The sequence below is a fragment of the Mesoplodon densirostris genome, chromosome 20, assembly GCF_025265405.1.
Source record: "Mesoplodon densirostris isolate mMesDen1 chromosome 20, mMesDen1 primary haplotype, whole genome shotgun sequence".
Lineage (NCBI taxonomy): Eukaryota > Metazoa > Chordata > Mammalia > Artiodactyla > Ziphiidae > Mesoplodon > Mesoplodon densirostris.
Window position 1 is genome coordinate 17,163,358 of NC_082680.1, and position 24,212 is coordinate 17,187,569.

The 24,212-nt window shown below is 39.1% G+C and overlaps 1 protein-coding gene across 3 annotated transcripts in view; it reads right to left on the reverse strand.

The window, feature by feature from the left end:
* Positions 1-2,301: 2,301 nt before the first annotated feature.
* Positions 2,302-24,212, reverse strand: part of SLC7A2 (solute carrier family 7 member 2) — a 71,493-nt gene continuing 49,582 nt past the window's right edge. For all 3 annotated transcript variants that reach the window (XM_060085874.1, XM_060085875.1, XM_060085873.1), the window contains exons 5-12: positions 23,883-24,016; positions 22,633-22,855; positions 20,653-20,792; positions 11,820-11,922; positions 9,812-10,017; positions 8,380-8,546; positions 7,538-7,646; positions 2,302-5,399 (exon numbers count right to left, since the gene is read on the reverse strand). In XM_060085874.1, coding sequence (XP_059941857.1) covers positions 5,203-5,399; positions 7,538-7,646; positions 8,380-8,546; positions 9,812-10,017; positions 11,820-11,922; positions 20,653-20,792; positions 22,633-22,855; positions 23,883-24,016 — 1,279 coding nt within the window. In that variant the 3' untranslated portion in view covers positions 2,302-5,202. The remainder of the gene's footprint in view (positions 5,400-7,537; positions 7,647-8,379; positions 8,547-9,811; positions 10,018-11,819; positions 11,923-20,652; positions 20,793-22,632; positions 22,856-23,882; positions 24,017-24,212) is intronic.

Consider the following 24,212-nt stretch of genomic DNA (forward strand, 5'->3'; position numbering starts at 1 on the left):
AGTACAATGATAACAAAATAAAGCAATGAAACAATTGGGCATCAAAGATGAAGAGCCTGTTAGCCAGGCACGGGCCAGAGAAACCTGTCCTGTTGGCGACACAAGGTTCTTTACCAACTGAGCCGAGGCCCATGCACTTTCCTGCCCAAGGCTATTAGTGCTGGTGCAGAAGCCACAGTGGTGCCAGTTCCAGGAAGCAGCCATCCTTTCCATGAGTCATAGAGGTTCCTTGGTCCTTATCATTTACCTTGTACTCATGGGATATTTGGGGCTGAAATTAAGGACCCCAAATGACCTTAGTTTCATGTGAAGTCTTTCACTTCATATCCTACCCTGTCATCACAAGCCCCCACCAACAGGGTAGCTATAGACGCTCATACTTTGCAGCCTGCCTGACCCAGGGTCCTGGTTATGATCCCCACGGAGCTGCTGTCTGTGGTCAGTGAAGGCTGTTTAAGGCCAGAGATTATGGCAGTGGCTTCAGCCGTGATGAATAAAAGCTAAGATAGTGCTCCCAGCAAACAGGGTTGCCAGTTGTGTTGAGCCATAACAAAATGCATTTGAAATGAACATGACTAAACCATGTACATATGAACAATAATGAATGTTACGAAAACCAACCACTAAACCAACAACCACAAGTAACAGATCAGGCCTCTCAAAATTCAGAAACCAGAAAGCCATTAAAAATTGTTTAAATATGGGCTTCCCTGGTGGCGCAGTGGTTGAGAGTCCGCCTGCCGATGCAGGGGACACGGGTCCGGGAAGATCCCACATGCCGCGGAGCGGCTGGGCCCGTGAGCCATGGCCACTGAGCCTGCGCGTCGGGAGCCTGTGCTCCGCAACGGGAGAGGCCACAACAGTGAGAGGCCCGCATACTGCAAAAAAAAAAAAAAAAAAGTTTAAATATGATGTACAAGGAGATTAAAAAAAAAAAAAACTCAGCTAAACAACAAAGTCAAGCAACCTCATTTTCACATCTACGTGTCTGAAAAATGACCTGTGATGGCATTAGTTCCTACATGTACTTTGGTACTTTTTCCCTTGATATTTTAGGACAAGTTAGAAAACATAGGTAGAAAATATACAGAGAAGGCACTATTTTGGCACTAGTCAAAAACCAAAAACAAACCAAAAAAACGCAGTTAATCACAACCCCCCAAGAAATTCACACTAATCATGTGAATATTAATATTCCATGATGCACACTCTAAATCCAATTCTTTAAAATTCTATGGACATTGTGTTTTTAGTTTGAATTGTACTGTTGCTTGAAGCACATCAGGAGAAACCCAGACAGAGAACATCAGAAGCAACATCACAGGTAAGTAAGAGTTGGAATCTTGGCACAATTTTAGCAAGTGGTTTATAATCTCCGAATATGCTGATCTGAGAGGAAAAAAAGCTAAGACTAACTTGCTTCCTCTGGCACTATCAGCATTGGCGGGCGATTACTTTTCCTATTCTCCCTGCATTCAAATATGTTTTGAAAATAGTTTGGTAAATACAAATTCTAATTCAAAAGATTTTAACATCTACCTGTAAATACCCAGGACTTAGAAGATATTTTGGCTAATATTTAAAATAAAAGAAGTTTAAAAATCTTTTATTCAGAAAAATTTGAAGAAGACAGGCCCTTGTCTTTTAAAGGAAGGTAATTCTAAAACATATTTTCTATCAAGTGTGGTTGATAACAGTAAAGTTTTATAGATATCATCATTAGTTTTTCATTAATGTATATACCTCAAATGATGTTTTGGTCTTTTCTTGATATTTATCTCTGGGGAAAATGTGATTAAGCAGTACTCTGTGTTTCAGTATACATCAAAAGTTCTAAATTTTCTCATAAATAGTTTTTAAACTTGGATTTGCATAGCTACCTAGTTAAATGTAGGGTAGGCACGGCCTTTGTATGTTACTCACAAATCATCTTTCTTTTTTAAGAGTACAAAATAAAGGTGCTATTATTAAAGTTTCTCACTGAGAATGTTCAGAGAGCATATTTCCTAGTGCAAAAAAGAAAGGTAATTCAAGCTGTTTTTACTCAGTCACAATTAAGAGAATGTGTATGTATTTTTTTTTTTTTTCCTTTTTTTGCGGTATGCGGGCCTCTCACTGCTGTGGCCTCTCCCGCTGCGGAGCACAGGCTCCGGATGCGCAGGCTCAGCGGCCATGGCTCACGGGCCCAGCCGCTCCGCGGCATATGGGATCCTCCCAGATCGGGGCACGAACCCGTATCCCCTGCATCGGCAGGCGGACTCTCAACCACTGCGCCGCCAGGGAGGCCCTGTGTATGTATTTTTTAATTTCTGGAAAGGACTTTATATAAGTGTGACTGATTACTAGTAAAAGCTGTACAGAACATTTTGGCAATCCTAGGAAAGTAAAAACAACATTTTGTTCAAAAGGTTATAAATTCAAATGTAGGAACAGAGAGGTGATAAAAGACCCGGTAGTACTGGCTTTTCCTAATAAGCAGAAACCAAGACAGAAATGTCAGAAAAGGTGCAGCAGAAACAATAAACAGAAATCCCCTAATGCCCCCGCCCCAACTCCATTTCAGATTATAAAGCTCCTGGGTACCAGACTTCAGTGATTTCATATTAGAAACATTATAAATATATCTTTCTTAAAGAATCTATCTATAGAAAATATTACACATATAAAATCGCTATATATTTCAAAATAGTTTAAAACCTAAAAATTTTGCATAAGCATATAAAACATTATTTTTTCTCCATCAGTTGGGTTTTTAAAATCTACACAACAGTATTATTTCCAAACCCCATCCTAAACCCAGCTGACTTCTACACTGACGTTTGAAATGTACACACACATATATATACGGGTATATGTACACACTCACACATACATACAAACATACATTTGAGTTTTCACAGAAAAAAAGCATAGTCACTGACAAAGCATCTTTTCATAGACATTTGTATTTGTAAAGTGTTTAAAGGTAGAAAAATAATTTTTAACTAAATTCTGCTCCTAATTGAACACAGTGGGCATAATAGTTTTAGCTGCCTGTCATGTTCTAAACAAATTTCTTGATATTGTTACAGTAAAAGTTTTAATATTCACATATGAAATTCTTCATGTTCCCTGTGTGAAGGGCCTGTTTTGAATGATTTCAGAAAAAAAAGGGCTTCTCAGTATACTGCAATAACAGCAAGGACTTATGAGTAGGCCCACAGTGCTTACAGAAATACTTTACCCCTTGCGTAGCCAACTCTTCCTCTCCAGTAAAACATGCAGCTTAAAAGAATTCTGGGCTTCAGGTTTTACCGTGTGCACCCTGGAAATTGTGGAATGTTAATACTGAGTTCTATGTCAGAGATGCTACAACACTAGCAGCCAGAAACCCAGGCCTTCTACCTGTTTATTGGATATTTAATCACAATAAACTCAACAATCATAACTTGCTTTTTAATGAAAAAAATAAAGTGACATCTCTTGGAAAAGCTGTCAGAAAATAAATGTTTTCCTTGCCTTTGGAGTAAGCTGGTCACCTGGGCTTGATAATATTCTTCCTGGAAATATAACCCATACATATGTAAGTGTTTAGACTCAGGCTCATCTAGTGAACCATATAATTATTTGTAAGAAAAATAATTCATGAGAAGCCAAACACACTGCAGATAAGTAGTCCACTATTAGAGAACCCTATAAAGTAAAATACAGTAATTAGAGAATCTTACATTTAAAAACAAATTATTTACTCATACAAAGGTTATTGTGTTTCTATGGCTTTAATTCAATTTGGTTAATTTTTCAGCTTGACATTTTAAACGATTGTGTATTTTACCAAAATATTCTATTCCCCAATCACTGATGGGTTTTTGTAGAATACTAGAGCTTGTATCACTAGGTTTCGTGTGGTCATTTAAAAATAAATGAAATAAAAAGTGCTGAACAATTTATGGGATGGGGGAAGAAAAACACCCCTGTTTCTAAAAGAAACATCACAGGCAAATTAGATCTGAACCCCTAAAATTGGGTCAAATGCCCTTTAATAACTGAATAGGCACTTTAAAATCAGAATAGGGGAATTTTCTTTTCTTGTATCCCTTCATTTTTTCCTTTTTTTTGCATATAGTAGAAAGAGAATTTGCTACTGAGTTAGAAAAAAAAAGTTGAACTGTGATTATTTATTAAATAATGGAAAAAAGTATGAATCATTCCACCAATTGTGTGACCTGGGAGATTCCACTGGCTTATTTTAACTGACTTTTAAAACAGGGGTGCTTGGGGTCTACTTGTCCAAGCACATGTCTACTCTGTTCTCCAAACATATCCTCATCTTTGCCAGTTACATGAGCTTCCTGCCCATGGGGACCACGCTCACTCTCTAGCACAAAGGGCCCCAAGTAGATCACACTACCTCTCCCAAGCCTCTGGCTGGACTGGGACAGGGCAGGGGGGAATATATCACTCACAGAAGGTGAAGGCCTCACACTTAAGGACCACTGTTCTCAAAGAAGACAGCAGTTCAAAGGGGTGCCTGACATCTGATGACACAGAGGGCCACTCCTGCCCTGCGCAGTACGGCAGACACGAACACTCCTATTGGTGAAGGTTTTAGCAAACTGTCACACCTCGCAGAAGAAAAATCTGTACTAAATCCACTGCTGGCATTTATAAGTTGTAGAAAAGGCTCATTTCCTATCCCCTCCTCTTACTCCAGACCAATGACAGACACTGTGATGGGTAAATGCATTTTTAGCATGTTCTAACTTGACATTAATAAAGCCTAATAAGGAAAAGCAACAGCTATTTCCCCAACCACACCCAGCACATACAAAATATTTTTCTATTCCGTGATCATCTCCATTTCAGTATGTGCAGTATATGCTACCGATTAACGACAACACTGGAAAAATGCAATACGATAATAGCAAAACACCAACAACTTTTAACATAGATATTCCCCAACATATACAAACATACACACACACACTCCCACAATCCCACTATTCGGGGGATAGTCAGCACTGAGGAGAGAGCTCAGGGTGTTTTCCCTGGGTGCATAATTCACCATCTGAGGAGGTGCTGTCCAGGCGAGTAAGTATAAATTAGGGTGAACTGTGGTCTGCAGCAAACCGATGACAACCTAGCATGACGATGACATCCGTCATGGTTCACTCCATGTAGGGTATGTACGTGAAGACTGTGGACCAGCTCTGTTCCTGGGTACTAGCATTCACTTGTCTTTTCATGGAATATGAAAGGTAAACTCAGGTTTCTTTGGTGATGGTCATTTGCTTGAATGGCAGATTTTTCTTCTGTCGCTGCATTCGTGTTGTCTGAATAAATATCTTCATCATCTTCTTCATCCCTTGAATTACCCTCCAGGCTGTGTCTAATGCCATAAGTGAAGTAAATCAGGAAACCTTTTAGAGAAAAAAATCAGTGTTTTAGGTGTGTCAGAAAATGGCTGTTTGTATATGGAAAATTTAATACAGAACCTAATAGTGCCTTTTGCCTTCTCTTTCTGTGCTGTTTTAGAAGGACGGAATGCAAGTACAGGATATCCCATAAAAGGTCCCTGACAAACATTTTCCCAGTAGAATGTGCTTCTTCCTGTTTAACCTACAATCTTTATATGTGTGTTTTTTTCAATAAATATTTTTCAGATGTTTATGTAGAAAAAAATTTTTTTTTACTTTCTCAACACTCAACACTACGCTTTAAACAAAAGGATATGTGGGGGGAAATCTCATACACATCCCCCAGACAAGTGGTGGGTTAACAGACACAGTCAGATATTTTGGAAAGCAGGCCCTGTGTGAACAGGGGACATGGGTGTGCCTTACACACGTCACTGTCACCAGGAGCGGATGAAAAACTGTGTACTAAGCCACCTGTTTATTAACAGCCATGCTGACTGGGGATCAGAGGGAAATGTTTTAAGTATTCTCGCAAGATATGTAGGCATTTTGCTGTATTTTAGCTATATTTTTAAAAATTGGTTGAGCGTTTTGGGTTGATGTGAAATGCATTATAATTTTCCCATGTAAAATCATGGGAAGCAGGCTACCAATGAGTACTTTGGTATGTCCAGTTATTAGGAATGATTCTATTTCCTTCTATTTCCTCTCATGTCCTTAGAGGTTTGAAGATCCAACCCTCCTTGTCCTCAAATAAAGGTACTGTTATCACCATTTTACAAGAAACTGAGGCACAGAAGCAGGGGTATAGCATGGCCTAGGTGACACAGCTAATAAGTGGCAGGGGTGGCTTGAAACGTGCAGAGTCTGGCTCTGTAGTTCATGCTCTTCACCAAGGTCGAGTACATGATTAAACCTCAGTGAGCTACAACTTGAGGAAAGAAGCAGTGGCTTTTGGCAAGGCAGGAAGGGTAGAGAAACTCTCCACCAGATTACAAAGAGATTCTCCTGGGCTCAGAGTAGGGGAGAGAGTTCTATGGTCCTGCTCCCCGGGGGTTTGGGCTCAGCTTCCTGGCAGCACCTGGGGAGGTGGCGAGATCACAAAGGAATGGCTTTGTGGTACATTATGGAGGGCAGAGCCAACTGGCAAGTGATTCCCGTCAGGATCCTGGCCCTGATGCAACAGAGCCACCTATCAGAAGTGGCCACAGTGACAGAGAGAATACTCTAGAGTAACCTGCATGGAGGGATAACCTTTGATGCACCCCAATTCCTTGACACAGTATCAGATCCCCCAAATATGGGCAAAACTCTAGTGTGGGTATGGGGGGGGATGGGCAAAACTGACTAGGTTAAATCTCCTATCAACTCAAGTGGGTTGGTGGCTTGAGACTGAAATTAAGTTAATTTACAGCCACAAAAGAGATTCATTCATTCATAATAAGAGATTCATTCTTATTAAGCCAATGGGAGGACTGTCAAAAAGCATCAACTCTCAAACTCCTCAGGCCACCAAAACCAATGCAGACTTAGCTCTCATTTCTCACTGCTTCACCTTTCAGCCACTTCAAGTCATATTTTTAAAGACAGTTGGTGCTCAGTGCTTTAGTTACAACAAAGTTAAACTCTTCATTTCTAAGTCAATTTTCACATAGGAAACTGAAGAAGTCATGATGAAGAACAGTGCAGAATAGCTATAAATAAGCTCACTCATGTTATGTAATGCCAAATTCCACTCCAAGGCATACTGATATCAGAAAAGAAATTTCTTGATATAAGTACATTCAAAATGTTGCCAGAAATCCACTGGTACTCTGGAAGGAACTGGGTTTGGAATCAGACTCTAGGGCTGCCACTTGCAAATTAGATCCCTTGACTTTTAGGGGCTTCATTTTTCTCACTCAAGAAGTTAGAAAAAATAGGACCTATAGAGTTTTACAGGGCTACTAGGAGAACTGAATTTTACAAAAGTATCTGGAAAAGTAAGCACTCAGATGTTCTAAAAATTGAGAAAGGAAGAAACTGAAAAAAAAAAGCCTTTATTTCTAGAAAGGGGGAATGGATGCATTTCTCTAATCACAGTGCATGACATCGGAAAAAGAGAGCCCACGTTCAGAAAGCAAAAACATTAAAAGACCTACCAAGCGCCATCCAAATGCTAAATCTGATCCAGGTGTCTGCACTCAACTGGACCATCAAGTAAATGTTCACCAGGATGCTGAAGGCTGGCAAAAACGGTAAGAATGGAACCTAAGGGGGGAAATATCTTCTTAAATATACTCAAATTTTGCAAGCACATTCCCCAAATTATTTGAACATGGTGGCCGCTAATTTGACATACGTACTTTCACACTGTGTCAGTAAGTTTATATTCTCACAAAAAGGACAACCTGAATAAAAACCACTCATCTTGAGAATGCTAAAAGGAGCACCATATTTCACATTGTTTACTGCAGCCCAAAGCAACAGAGAATTTATCCAGCCCGCTAACACCTGCATCATCACCAAGATGCAATTGGTTTCAGGGTTTAGTTTAGTTTAGGGTTTACTGGTTTAGTTCAGATATCAACAGGGCATGCCTCTAGAGCTCTGACTACTCATGGTATCTCAGGGGGATCCTGCTCTTAGTTCAAATGGGACAAGATAATTTCACTTGCAGTGGAAGGGCTTTTGGTGGAAATAATCTTCCTGGGAGGGTACTGAATTTCTAAAATAAAATATTCTAGTTATTCTTCTGATACTTCAGAATATCGGACAAGAAATTTGTTTACTATTATATAGAATAAGGTGATAGGAGCACATTCAAGTTTTTGAAAAGAATACTTTAGACAAAAAGGAGCAACTCAAAGAATTGTGACACTCTTGTTCATTGGTTAACGTCATCAGAAGGGCTTTTTTTTTTTTAAAGAAACAATTCACAAAAACTAATGTCCAAGAGAAAATGTGCATAATATCTAGGATCTCCGATCCTCACGACACGTACCATAAAGGCTACTTTTTGCTGATTCTGAGGCTGCCTCCAAATGACGAGCACAATGGCAACGCAGAGAACAAGCAACAGCACGAGAAGAGCGAGGCTCCACGCTTCCAGCCTGGCAATAGTGTGCACTCCGTGCGTGGTCAAAATACTCAGGCCCAAAATGAGAAATGCTGCAAAGGGGACACGTTCGGGAAACAAAATCAGCACACGTCCTTCATTCAGACGCCTATGTTCAAAGAGTCTATTTTGATAAGACATCAAGTTCTTTATAGATCTGCTCTACCAAATACTAAGATGCTTCATTTTTATTCTGGGAAGAAATGGCTAATTTCCCTGATTTAAGAAACACAGCTAAATTACTCATGACTGTCTCCCCTTAGAAGCTAGCCTCGGGCTTCCATGGTGGCGCAGTGGTTGAGAGTCCGCCTGCCGATGCAGGGGACACGGGTTCGTGCCCCGATCCCGGAAGATCCCACATGCCGCGGAGCGGCTGGGCCCGCGAGCCATGGCCGCGGAGCCTGTGTGTCCGGAGCCTGTGCTCCGCAACGGGAGAGGCCACAGCAGTGAGAGGCCCGCGTACAGCAAAAAAAAAAAAAAAAAAAAAAAAAAAAAAAAAAAAAAAAGAAGCTAGCCTCCCCTCTGGGCACTACCATCTTGCCTTTCGGCGCATGGGCTACAGTCTCAGATGAGATCACATGGATTGATGGGATGTTGTTCGGGGTGGCTACTTCCCTTTTTTCAAATGGGAAAAGCAGGTCTGCTCGTGTTCAGCTGTTGTAAACACGGACTGTTTATGTAAACAAATAATATATGATCTGCACCTTTTCTGCCTGTTTCAGAGGGCAACACCACCGCCCACCCACCCTTCTCTGACTATCAAGGCTGCATTAGGGGTCCCTCCTATGTGCTCTCAGAGAAACCTGTACTGCTCTTAGCTTGCCACCAACAGTCCTGTTCTGCAAAGCCCAGTGAGAGCAAGGACCATCCCTCTTGATACCCCAGGGACCCAGCAGAGTTCCTGCCACACTGATGATGCTCAAAAACTGTTGCTGAAAATACGCATGATTACGTAACTGTGGGTGAGCAAACAGGATCTGCTAGATTGCCTCGCAGTCTCCTTGGGTCTCCGTTCAGTTATTGCCAGGTGTACTTTGCTTCTCACAGGAAGCACCCTCACAGCGGACAAAATGGACCAATTTTGTACTTCGGCCCCTCTCACCTTAGGGAATTTCTTCCTTTCTTCTTCAATTACCAGGATATAATCAATGTATCCTGCTAATATAGAGATGAGCTCAATGACCAGTGACCAGTTAGGTTCAAATCTCAGGACTGAGGGTAGTGCTAACATCTTCTTTCATCCTCTTTCACATCATACCTGCTCCGCCTACATATACCTGCTGGGTCTTCATAATGTACACAGTCGAAGGGGACTTACCAAGGAATCCTACCAGAAAGCTCACGAGAGAAGCCGACTGTTTTGTGGGCAGAAGCGAGGGGCTGAAGAGGGGTCGCAGGCTGAAGCCCTGTCCTGGCAGCACAGTGACCTGGGACTCGCTTTTGGACGCAGTGTTGGCACACGATCCCAGAGCTTCTTTCTCAGGACAGTATTTGGGGTGCTCGTAAGACAAGCCAGGCTGGTACCTAGTCCCAAATAAAGGCATGTGTCTTTATTCTCAACGCACACTTCGTCCAAACGAAACGAGCATCTGAAACTCTAAGAGAGACATTTCCATTCACAGCTGGTGCAGTAAAGCCACACGTCTTGTGGCTGCAGCCCCAGAATGTACTGAAGCAAGCCACACACCTGCTCAGCAGAATATCTGCAGCAACTCTGGATGTCCTCTGAGAGCCACTTGATTAGAAAGTTAGGGACATTAGATGCTGAAGAGAGTTACATTTTAAAGTGAGGCAAGAGTGACAACAGGATGATTATTCTGGAAATATCTATGTCCAAAGGAGATGCAGTTCACACAAACAGCACAGAACTCTGGTTAAGTATCAGCTACAGGGGGCTTCCCCGGTGGCGCAGTGGTTGAGAGTCCGCCTGCTGATGCAGGGGGCACGGGTTCGTGCCCTGGTCCGGGAAGATCCCACATGACGCGGAGCGGCTGGGCCCGTGAGCCATGGCCGCTGAGCCTGCGCATCCGGAGCCTGTGCTCCGCAACGGGAGAGGCCACAACAGTGAGAGGCCCGTGTATCGCAAAAAAAAAAAAAAAAAAAAATCAGCTACAGAGTAACATACAGCCTTCAGTTTGGCCTTCGAAGGCCTCACTGCAACCTGTCTCTCTGGCCTCATCGCCCTCACCTCATACAGCCACCTCCCACCCATTCTCCTCTATTACTGATCCTTGTCCTCTTCAGCTGGCATCAAGATATCAGCCTGCTTCAATTCCTAGTATCTGCCCAGTCTCCCCAGTGTGGTCTTTTCCCTCCGAGCAGCCTTTGGTTAAACTTAAAAGTAACATTTGTCCCCTATCCAAAGAAGAAATATGCTCACTGAGAAAAAAATACACAAAAATCGGGGTACGTAGAAGAAAACTGAAGCCACCCATTACACCACTACTCAGTATGAATCACAGCTAGCATTTTGGTACAATTTCAGCCAGGTATAAATGCAAATATGTGTGTGTGTGTATATATATATATATATATATATATATATATATATATATATATATGTAAAAATCATTTCTTCGTGTAAATGTATGTTACTATTTAAATAGATTCAGATGCTACATATAGCTTTGCATCCAGAAACTGATATATTTCTCCATATAATTAAATATCATTTTATTTGCTGTTAGAAGAGTCCACTGAATAAATGTACCCTTCTTTATTTAACTATTCTATTTTTTTTTTATTGAAGTGTAGTTGATTTACAATGTTGTGTTAGTTTCTGGTATACAGCAAAGTGTCTGTATATATATATATATATATATATATATATATATATATTCTTTTTCATATTCTTTTCCATTATGGTTATTTTAGGATATTGACAGTTCCCTGTGCTACACAGTAGGACCTTGTTGATTATCTGTTTTATTAACTATTCTACTATTGATATTCAGCTTAGTTCCATTTTTTCACTATTGCATATATCTGTGTGTGCCTCTTTGATTAAATCTTTAGCATAAAAGCTTAGCAGCTGGGTCACTGGGATTACAAATATAGTATTCTTAAGTGTCTTTATACATTATGAGAACTTGTTGTTCACACAGATTAGGCCTACCTTTGGCAATTATCAATTTTAGTTGATTCTTTGCTTAAGGACCAAGTATGCTAATTATGCTTTGTACTCATGTTTGTATGTCTATGGCCTCTCACCTCTGTGAGACAACTAGTTCCTTGAAAGCAAGGTCGGTGAGCCCTAATTTTCTTTAGTTCCCGGGCCCCACATGACACACACTCTTCAGAACCTTCTGGCAATGAGGACCACTCACCTGAGGATGAGAACACAGGCTGCGACCAGAGAGTAGGCCAGAAGGGTGCCGATGGACATCATGTCCACGAGGGCCTTCAGGTCAAAGAGAAATGCCATCACAGCTATCGGGAAAAGAAAGAACAGGGAAGAAAACAGGCTGTGAGAAAATTCCACACAGTTGGTAACTTTCAAGTCAGGGATAAGTGATGGGCACTTTTTTGTTTTAGTGCCAATGGTAAGTCAAAGTGTAGAAAGCGTATTTCTCACAGTTAATAAGATGTGCTTTAGGTCATACAAACTGCTAATAAAACTTCAAAAACCCTCAGCTGTCTGTCTAACAAAACACATCTACTTTGATTACTTAAAAAATATTGGCCTGACAAAGAGTGAAAATATTATATGACAGAATACTCTCCTTTGATGTTTCAAAAGAAAAACACTGCTAGGAAATATTGGCTGGCTCCTTTTTAAAAACACATAAAAGAATTCGAACAGAAGAGCTTTCATTATAGATGTTATATAATCATTTTAATTCCCATCTGCATTCTGAGTTGTATCTTCTACAGAATAAAATAATGTCCAATTAAGTTATGTTTCTGATAGAGGCTAAATTCTACTCTGATTAAAACCACACAATCTGACTAAATTTGAGCGATCTGTGGCCCGTCCCCAGGCCCCAATAATGTTAAGAGGCAAAGTATAATTTATACAGTTGAATAGTCAACTTGCACTTAGCAACGTTTTTTCTCCGTTGAAACATCAAAATAGTGATGATATTAACTTGAATTTGCCAAATAGTTGTCCCTATCATAATAAGTAGAAAACACCACATTCCACTCATGGGGTGTTCCAGACACCTCAGCAAGCTTTCTATCTCTATGATCTCCATTTATCTTCAATTCAATAATCCTATGAGACAGGGGAAATTATTTAGATTCAGTATTTGACTGTTTTTAAACAAAACCCCAGCAATTTCACATGGTTTAACTTAACAGGATTATGATCCTCTTTTTTATAGACAGGCTAACTTAACAAGGTTACAACTAGTAGGTAGAAGCGGGGTTCCAGCTAAACCAACATGCCCGTGCCCCTTCTATAATAGCACATTGTTTCTTTAAATACACCCCATGCCTTACTTTGAAAAATCTCCATTGCTAGTATAGTTATACATCAGGTTAAAATTTTAATATGTTTTGTAAGAACCACAGATAACCAAAACAAGGTAGCCAAAACAGAAGAAAATGATTAATTATCCATACAAGCTCTCTGATTTAAGTTAAAAACAAGCAAAGCAAGATGTGGGACTACAGAATAACAAAATATAATATTTTAGAGCATTAAAAATGCTACAATTATCTTCTTTTAATTATTGTTATTATTATTATTTTTTGCTGTATGCGGGCCTCTCACTGCTGTGGCCTCTCCCGTTGCGGAGCACAGGCTCCGGACGCGCAGGCTCAGCGGCCATGGCTCACGGGCCCAGCCGCTCCGCAGCATGAGGGATCCTCCCGGACTGGGGCACGAACCCGCGTCCCCTGCATCGGCAGGCGGACTCTCAACCACTGCGCCACCAGGGAAGCCCTCTTCTTTTAATTATTAACTTCAATATCTTATTATGCTGGCAAATTAAATTCTTCCTGAAGGAAGAAGAGTACATTTTTTAAAATTCTGAATACCTAGTAGAGAATTAATGGGCAGGATTTTACTGGAAATAAAAAGCTTTTATGGAGTAAATAAAATATGTTGCTCTTTGTCAAGATTTATGAAGTTATCTTTAATATCATAATGCACTGTTTAATCATAAAGTGGGCCTTAAATCATCTAGTACAAGCTTCATTTTATGGGGGCAGAAATCTAAGCACTGAGAAAATAAGTGATTTGACCTCCCAACATACATCTAATAAAGTGCCAAATTTATTACAAAACATTTATAAAGTGCAGTTGTTTAGGCAAATACTTTCTGACTCTGAAAGAATCCCATTTCATACATAACTAAGCATTAGTATTCTCTAATCTAATTTCCCCCAAATTCAGAGTCTCAACAAAATTATCATTTTTTGGTTTGGATTTCTACTACCAAGAGTGTTTATTGTTTTATCTATAAAGCTGGTTAAAGTCTTCTCTTCCTCCATATAACAGGGGCTTTAAGGGCCATTCTCTTGATCTGTAAAATCTCTTTGAAAATTTTCACATGGAATAAGAATCTGGACAACTAGGGTGCCTGCTGGATGCTGGTGGGAGACCTTGATGCCCAGGGAGACGGGAGGAACCCCCAAGTGAACCAGTAGAACGTGGGGGGAATGAGGGGGGAGGAGAAGTGGAGGCCAGACAGGACCAGTGCCCCGGAGGGGTGGCTGGAAGGGGGGAGGGGTTCCCATGCCTGGAGGGACCCTCGGAACAAGGGGGAATGTGTTGAGCATTTCCCCTGCCCAATTGGCCTGGCTCTCAGGCAGGTCCTACACCCTCAGAGGGCCCCTCCAGGCCGTGTCGCTCCTGAGGGCTAGCAGGAAGGCCGGGGTAGAACAGGAGACAGGCGGGAGGGGCCCTCCAGGACTGGAGGAGCAGGAGAGGAGCGGAGAGTGTTTGCCCCTCCCACTCAGACCAGGATGCCTGCTGCGCTCTCAGGCCGGGTCCCCCACCCTCTGAGACCAGAGGCACAGCCAGGACCCCTTCTGTTGAGCCTAAGCCCCACCCCACCTCAGGGCCTTTTCCAGCCCTGTGGGTCCTAAGCATAGGCCCCGCCCACTGCCAAAACCCCACCCCTGCCTAAGTGCCACCCCCACAGCCAAGGCCTTTTCCACCTTTTTTTTTCTCCTCTTTTTTACTATTGTGGTTCTGTTTTACCTTCCAAAAGTTGTTTCACCCACATTTTTATTTTTATATTCTTTCTAATATATCTGTTAGTTTCCTAGTCTAATTTTATTTTTTACTCTTTGTTATTGTTCTTTTTTTTTTTTTTTTTTTTTTTTGCCACCCCATGCAGCTTGTGGGATCTTGGTTCATGAGCGGGGCTTGGGCTGAAGCTCCTGTGGTGGGAGCTCCAAGTCCGAACCACTGAACTAACAGAGAACCTCAGACCCCAGGGAATATTCATCAGAGTGAGGTCTCCCAGAGGTCCTCATCTCAGCGCCAAGACCCAGCTCTACCCAACAGCCTACAAACTCCAGTGCTGGAAGCCTCAGGCCAAACAACCAGTAAGACAGGAACACAATCCCACCCATCAAAAAAAAAAAAAAAAATGAGACGGCAAAAAAATATGTCACAGATGAAGGAGCAAGGTAAAAGCCTACAGGACCAAATAAATGAAGAGGAAATAGGCAATCTACCTGAAAAAGAATTCAGAGTAATGAGAGTAAAGATGATCCAGAGTCTCAGAAATAGAATGGAGGCACAAATTGAGAAAATACAAGAAACGTTTAACAAAGATCTAGAAGAACTAAAGAACAAAAAAACAGCGATGAACAATACAATAACTGAAATGAAAAATACACTGAAGGAATCAATAACAGAATAACTGAGGCAGAAGAATGAATAAGTGAGCTTGAAGACAGAATGGTGGAAATAACTGCTGAGGAGCAGAATAAAGAAAAAAGAATGAAAAGAATTGAAGACAATCTCAGAGACCTCTGGGACAACACTAAATGCACCAATATTCAAATTATAGGGGTCCCAGAAGAAGAAGAGAAAAAGAAAGGGTCTGAGAAAGTATTTGAAGAGATTATAGTGGAGAACTTCCCTAACGTAAGAAAGGCAATAGTCACCCAAGTCCAAGAAGCACAGAGAGTCCCATACAGGATAAACCCTAGGAGAAACACACCAAGACACATATTAATCAAACTGACAAAAATTAAATTCAAAGAAAAAAATATTAAAAGCAGCAAGGGAAAAGCAAAAAATAACATACAAAGGAATCCCCATAAGGTTATCAGCTGATTTTTCAGCAGAAACTCTGCAGGCCAGAAGGGAGTGGCAGGATATACTTAAAGTAATGAAACAGAAAAACCTACAACCAAGATTACTCTACCCAGCAATCATTCAGATTGAATGGAGAAATCAAAAGCTTTTCAGACAAGCAAAAGCTAAGAGAATTCAGCACCACCAAACCAGCTTTACAACAAATGCTAAAGAAACTTCTCTAGGCAGGAAAGACAAGAGAAGAAAAAGACCCACAAAAACAAACCCAAAACAAGTAAGAAAATGGGAATAGGAACATACATATCGATAATAACCTTGAATGTAAATGGATTAAATGCCCCAACCAAAAGACACAGACTGGCTGAATGGAAACAAAAACAAGACTCATATATATGCTGTCTACAAGAGATCCATTTCAGACCTAGGGACACACACAGACTGAAAGTGAAGGGATGGAAAAAGATATTCCATGCAAATGGAAATCAAACGAAAGCTGGAGTAGCAATACTCATAGCAGATAAAGTAGACTTTAAAATAAAGACTGTTATAAGAGATAAGGAAGGACACTGCATAATGATCAAGGGATCAATCCAAGAAGAAGATATAACAATTATAAATGTTTATGCACCCAACATAGGACCACCTCAATACATAAGGCAAATGCTAACAACCATGAAAGAGGAAATCGACAGTAACACAATAGTAGTAGGGACTTTAACACCTCCCACTTACACCAATGGACAGATCATCCAAACAGAAAATAACTAAGGAAACACAAGCTTTAAATGACACAACAGAGCAGATAGATTGAATTGATATTTATAGAACATTCCACCCAAAAGTGGCAGAATACATTTTATTCTCAAGTGTACATGGAATATTCTCCAGGATAGATCATATCTTGGGTCACAAATCAAGCCTTGGAAAATTTAAGAAAATTGAAATCATATCAAGCATCTTTTCTGACCACAATACTATGAGATTGGAAATCAATTATAGGAAAAAAACTGTAAAAAACACAAATACATGGAGGCTAAACAGTGCACTACTAAATAATCAAGAGATCACTGAAGAAATCAAAGAAGTAAAAAAAATACATAGAAACAAATGACAACAAAAACACGATGACTCAAAACCTAACCCTGATACTAAAACCAGAAAAAGATATCACAAAAAAAGAAAATTATAGAGCAATATCACTGATGAACATAGATGTAAAAATCTGGAACAAAATACTAGCAAACAGAATCCAACAACATATTAAAAGGATCATACACCACGATCAAGTGGGATTTATCCCAGAAATGCAAAGATTCTTCAATAAATACAAATCAATCAATGGGATAGACCACATTAACAAATTAAGGAACAAAAACCATATGATCATTTCAATAGATGCAGACAAAGCTTTTGACAAAATTCAACACCCATTTATGATAAAAACTCTCCAGAAAATGGGCACAGAGGGAACCTACCTCAACATAATAAAGGCCATATACGACAAACCCACAGCAAACATCACACTCAATGATGAAAAACTGAAAACATTTCCACTAAGCTCAGGAACAAGACAAGGATGTCCATTCTTGCCACTCTTATTCAACATATAGTTTTGGAAGTCCTAGCCACAGCAATCAGAGAAGAAAAAGAAATAAAAGGAATATAAATTGGAAAAGAAGCAGCAAAACTGTCACTGTTTGCAGGTGACATGATACTGTACATAGAAAATCCTAAAGATGCCACCAGAAAACTACTAGAACTAATCAATGAATTTGGTAAGGTTGCAGGATACAAAATTAAAGCACAAAAATCTCTGGCATTCCTATACACTAACAACAAAAAATCAGAAAGAGAAATTAAGGAAACAATCCCATTTACCATCACAACAAAAAGAATAAAATACCTAGGAATAAACCTACCTAAGGAGGCAAAAGACTTGTACTCAGAAAACTATAAAACACTGATGAAAGAAACAAAGATGACATAAACAGATGGAGAAATATACCATGTTCTTGGATTGGAAGAATCCATATTGTGAAAATGACTATACTACCCAAAGCAACCTACAGATTCAATGCAATCCCTATCAAACTACCAATGGCATTCTTTGCAGAATTAGAACAAAAAATTTTACAATTTGTATGGAAACACAAAAGACCCCAAATAGCTAAAGCAATCTTGGGAAAGAAAAACTGAGCTGGAGGAATCAGGCTCCCTGACTTAAAACTATACTACAAAGCTACAGTAATCAAGACAGTACGGTATAGGCACAAAAACAGAAATATAGATCAGGATAGAAAGCCCAGAGGTAAACCCATGCAAATATGGTCACCTAATTTACAACAAAGGAGACAAGAACATACAGTGGAGGGAAGGCAGCCTCATCAATAAATGGTGCTTGGAAAACTGGACAGCCACATGTAAAAGCATGAAATTAGAATGCTCCCTAACACCATACACAAAAATAAACTCAAAATGGACTAAAGACCTAAACGTAAGACCAGACACTATAAAACTCTTAGAGGAAAACATAGGAAAAACACTCTTTGACATAAACCACAGCAAGATCTTTATTGACCCACCTCCTAGAATAATGGAAATAAAAACAAAAATAAACAAATGGGACCTAATGAAACTTAAAAGCTTTTGCACAGCAAAGGAAACCATAAACAAGACAAAAAGACATCCGTCAGAATGGGAGAAAATATTTGCAAATTAAACAACGGACAAAGGATTAATCTCCAAAATATACAAACAGTTCATGGAGTTCAATATCAAAAAAACAAAGAACCCAATTAAAAAATGGGCAGAAGACCTAAATAGACATTTCATCAAAGTAGACATACAGATGGCCAAGAGGCATGTGAAAAGATGCTCAACATCACTAATTATTAGAGAAATGCAAATAAAAACTACAATGAGGTATCACCTCACACCAGTAGAATGGCCATTATCAAAAAATCTAGAAACAATAAGTGCTGGAAAGGATGTGGTGAAAAGGGAACCCTCCTGCACTGTTGGTGGGAATGTAAATTGATAAAATCACTATGGAGAACAGTACGGAGGTTCCTTAAAAAACTAAAAATAGAACTACCATATGACCCAGCAATCCCACTACTGGGCATATACCCTGAGAAAACCATAATTCAAAAAGAGTCATGTACCACAATGTTCATCACAGCTCTATTTACAATAACCAGGACATGGAAGCAACCTAAATGTCCATCAACAGATGAATGGATAAAGAAGATGGGGCACATATATACAATGGAATATTACTCAGCTATAAAAAGAAATGAAATTGTGTTATTTGTAGTGACGTGGATGGATCTAGAGTCTGTCACACAGAGTGAAGTAAGTCAGAAAGAGAAAAACATATACCATATGCTAACGCACGTATATGGAATCTAAAAAAAAAATGGTGCTGATGAACCTAGTGGCAGGGCAGGAATAAAGACACAGACGTAGAGAAAGGACTTGAGGACACGGGGAGGGGGGGAAACTGGGGAGAAGTGAGAGAAGCATGGACATATATACACTACCAAGTGTAAAATAGAGAGCTAGTGGGAAGCAGCAGCACAGCACAGAGAGATCAGCTCGGTGCTTTGTGACCACCTAGAGGAGTGGGATAGGGAGGGTGCGAAGGAGGCTCAAGAGGGAGGGGATATGGGGATATATGTATGCATATGGCTGATTCACTCTGTTGTACAACAGAAACTAACACAGCATTGTGAAGCAATTATATTCCAATAAAGATGTATTAAAAAATTAAAAAAGAACTGTGAGAAAAAAAAAGGATCTGTCCAAAAGCATTTTACGTGGATATTATGACATGCCAAAAGGTAGGCAAATGGAGTTTGTGTTTTGTTTTGCTTTTTTAACATGACTTAGTATCAAAACTGTTGAAAGGAAAAATAGATTTCTAATTGGGTTTATGACCGTATGGGTATTAGTAACTCTTAGAGAACCATGATGGCCCAGGAAGTGGGGTTAGCCACCATACTGAGGGCAGTGATAACAATGACCAAGTATAAATTATCTTTGACATTTCTTATATTTAATTAAGAATGGATAAACTTTAGCTTTTCAAAAATCCTATGGTCATTTAGCAACATTCAACTTAAATCCTGGATGAAAAAGAAAATACTGAATCATTATTTTTAATTAACAATTCAAGTATTAAGTAATCATTCTTTAATTAACATTTTGTGTGTCAGTAAATAATTTTATGTGGTCATTCATCGATCTGAAAAGCATTTGATAGCTGATATATAGTGAAAAACCATTACAAACCTTTGCGCATTTGTTAGAAGCCCCAAAGGTTAAGATAACGAAATAGGACCAAATCCCAAAGGGTCAGTTATGAATTTCGGTAGAGCACCGCCACCACAATTTGCAGATGTGATTCCAATGTTTATACCCTAATTTATCAGTGATTTTGTTCTTAACTTACATGCACAGCAAGCAGACCCTCTTTATAAGTCCATGCATGCGCATAAAATGCTCAAGTCCAATGTTGAAGAATCCTATGTTTGTAGAGCTTACCAGAGATGACCCCTGCAGTCAATGTGGCAGCTACTGGTGACTGCCTCTTACTCACTCTGGCAAGAAATCTAAACAGTAAACCATCCCGGGCCATGGCAAACAGAATTCGGGGCAAAGGAAACATGGAACCCAGAAGACTAGAACAGAAAAATTCATAATCCACATGTGAGTTATTACAAGTATTATTCTAGATGAATATATACTGGTAAAGACTGGACACACTAAAGCACAGAACCTATAGCAAAAAAAAAATTCAAAATCGGAAATATTCACAAAAAAGTTATTAATCTTTATATATATCAAAACAGAAAAAGACCTAATTTTCCATTTTTTTTCCAGAATCCTCGATGAAAAAAGATCCCCCTTTACTTAATAAAAGTCAACTCTCTCACCTGCTACCGCACCCGATGATAAAGTAGCAATTATTGGTGTCTTCGTTTTGGAATTGATTTGAGCTAGACATTTGAAAAGCAACCCATCCTCCGCCATAGCATAGATTACACGAGGCATTGGGAAAATGGATCCAAGAAGACTGAATAAAAAGCAAACACATGCAGTATGGCAAACACATTCATGCAAGATTACATCCCAGAACTGAAATTAAGTAATCGTATAAAACGCAGCATCACAGCTGTGATTATGAAGTCTTGTTATTTTTAAAATGTGTTATGATTGGGCATTTAAAAATAGATACCAATTAACCATTGTGCTACTTATTATTCTCTTACAGATATTTGCCCAGCACAATTATCAGACTAAAAACAATACTGCAAATAATTTGTGCAGGCCCATGATTACTACTAAATTAAAACTAAGGAATTAAGACAAAAAAAACCCCAATTATATCATTAAGACATTTTTAACCTAGAAAATAAAATTTATAAATTGATATGTAATTACAGAAAAGATTAAGTAATTTGATTTTATAGTATAGTCACTTCATTTATTCAATAACTACACATTTTTCATATTTATTTTACCATTATTTTCCTCATATAGTGTGATCTTTGATCAAATTAATAATTCTTAGCATCATAAGATAATCAAGACAGAAAAAGACAAAGAAAAAATCAACTCACTGTAAATTTAGTACATAAAGACAGCCGCAATTAAACGTTAGTAACAGTGCAGTTTAAGAAAATGATTTTTTGCTTTAGATGTTTTGAATTACTTGTGTGTTTACTGGCTGCATCATTCCGTACGTGAATTAGTTGTAAAAAATAACCATTGAAAGAGAAAGTAAGTAAAATATATTTTTTAAATCCGTCTTCTTTATCTTTTAATAAAGCTGGGTTAAGCTTGGCCACAAATAAATCTTTGTCCATCTCTCTTCTAAGACCATGGTGGCAAGGTATCACCACAGTTCAGATTTTTGAAACTGTTTGAAACTATTTAAAATAAACCTCAACACTGGCAGATGGCTAAGAAACCAACAGGGGTAATTTCTAATTGCTGCTTAATATTTATTATCTTGAATACAAAATAAAAGAGAGTTTGAGGGGAAAAAAGCTAGGCTAATGAATTATACAAAAAAATTTCTTTTTCCAATTTCAGACTTTTAGAAAATTATTTTCACTTCAAAAAATTAGTACTCAAGCAGAGATTAATTTTTCTCTTTGTAAGAATGCTCTAAGTATAGCATGATATAAAACTCAAATGAAATATCTTATGATCACATGTTAAATTAAAATATGAGTAGCTCAGGAAACTTGAGAAATGAATCATAAAATATTAAAATAAGCAGCTACTGAAAATCTGAATAGTTGAGATTCAACTATTCTTTTCGCATAGATTTATACAAATTTCCACCATTAACTTGAGAACAGTAATTTCCATTTCTACACCAAGTTCACTCTGATCAGTGCTGAGAGGAAAAAGTCTCAGTGCTTCATAATAAAAAGCACATTATACTTAACAATGCCACAGCATATAGCTTCCACTCATTACAGACTTGATATTATTTTAAAAGACAGCAGAAAGTGTCAAGTCTGCACATAAGGTCTCAATTGTCTGTAGCACTACAAGTAACACCAAAGCCAGCAGGGAAACATACTAGTATAAGCACTGTAAAGTTTTACAGTACATATATATATGAATGTGTATGAAATATATAAGTGTGTATAAATGCCATATATATCCACAGAAGCTTGGATCATCATTATCTTGAAAAACTGACTTTTAACTGACGGGGGAAACATTTTTATCCCTTAAGATTTTGATATGGCAATTTGGGCGAACTATTCAGAGAATACAGTTGTATAATGTGTTCCTCGTATTAGGATTATTTTTAAAACATACAAAAGCAATGCTTTAGGCCCTGACTACCTTTGCAGTCGCCCAGACAGCTCTGCCCCAAAGGCAATGCAATGTACCTTGTTGACAAAGCACAGAGGGAGCCTGCGGCAACGACATATTTGGCTGGACCCCATCCAACATACTCAAACGCTACAGGAAGGGGGCTTTTCTCATCGAGGAGGTAGTATGGCATCATCAGTGTTAAAGCTGCTGAGACCCCAAAGTAGGCCATAAAGCAAACGAGCAGAGAAGTCACAATTCCAATAGGAATAGCTTTCTGAGGATTCCGGACTTCCTCACCTAAGGAAACATAAATGAAAGATTTGCATATTTAATAAAACATGAATAGGTAAAACATGAATTCTTCTCCTCCTTCATAGTAATTCTACTCTGCTTTGTCCCGTCTGTTTTCTCAGCTTGCTCCATCTATGCTACATGACGTTTCTTCTCTTCTTGAGGGTCCCATGCTGTCACATAAAGACCAAAGCCCAGAGGCAAGAAGAGAAAGCGAGAAATCCTGCAAGTCAGTTTCCCATTTCCGGAAAGAAAAAATATGTTATCCCAGCACTATTAAATGTTTAGGGATAGAACAGAAGTCTTAATCCATTTGGAAAATGATTCCTCCACAGAGATTACACATCGTGGCATTCTGCAGGCCCTTAATTATGAAGGCTTCCAAATATATGAAGACAAACTTCTACTCAGTGCATTGATTTATATTAAATTTTAGTTTTAATAAAAAACAGCACTTTTTCAATCTTTCTAATACAATTTGGCAGTTGAAACACCCCAAATATGGTCAATTATAAGGCCATGCAATAATGTGAACCCCCCCCAAAAAAATGTGAACCCAGAGGAAGCATTTAGGGCTAACTAATTGTAGCATGATTACTTTGTTGTACAGGACAAAGAGGAAAGAATTATCACAACATATTTTGTCCTGTTAAAGAAGAAACAATTTAAGAGCACGATCATTGTTGTTACTCACTGTGATAGCACTTTCAGACCAAAGGTTAAGGGTAGTAATTATGACCAACACTTATAAAGTAGTTGACAACTTGCAAAGTATTTTTCATAATCTTAGGTACCCTTCATAACATCTGAGAGGTCGGTATTGCTCTCCTGATTTTACCAATATGGAAACCAAAGCTCAGAGAGTTTCACTAAGTTTCTTTTTATACAGCAGGTGTTACTTCTGGGTCTGGAACCAGCCCTTATTATCCCAAATTCCACTCTCTTCCCTTGAACCTCTGTTGTCACCTATGGGTACTCATGTGGTTCAAAGAACAATTTTTCCTTTGACACAGAGCCAAGAGTCTGCTCTTACCAGTTGTTGCAATGCAGTCAAATCCCACAAAGGCATAAAAGCAGGTTGCAGCCCCAGCCAAAGTTCCTGCAAAGCCATAAGGCATAAAGCCACCAGCCCCATAGATACTTGTTCCATTTTCAGAAGGTGGCTCCCTAAGGAAGAGAAGAAGCACATTGGAAAGTCATTTTCCTAGAAAACTGCTTCTTCAAGCAGTTTGTCTCAAACTACAGCCTCGGAAGGTTATTGTGTTCATCAGCCCTTGGAAGCTGATGTGTACAAAACTGAAGGTAAACTCTGATTTTTTTTACCCTATCCTAGAGGATGTGGTGGTGTTCTCAATAATGGCAC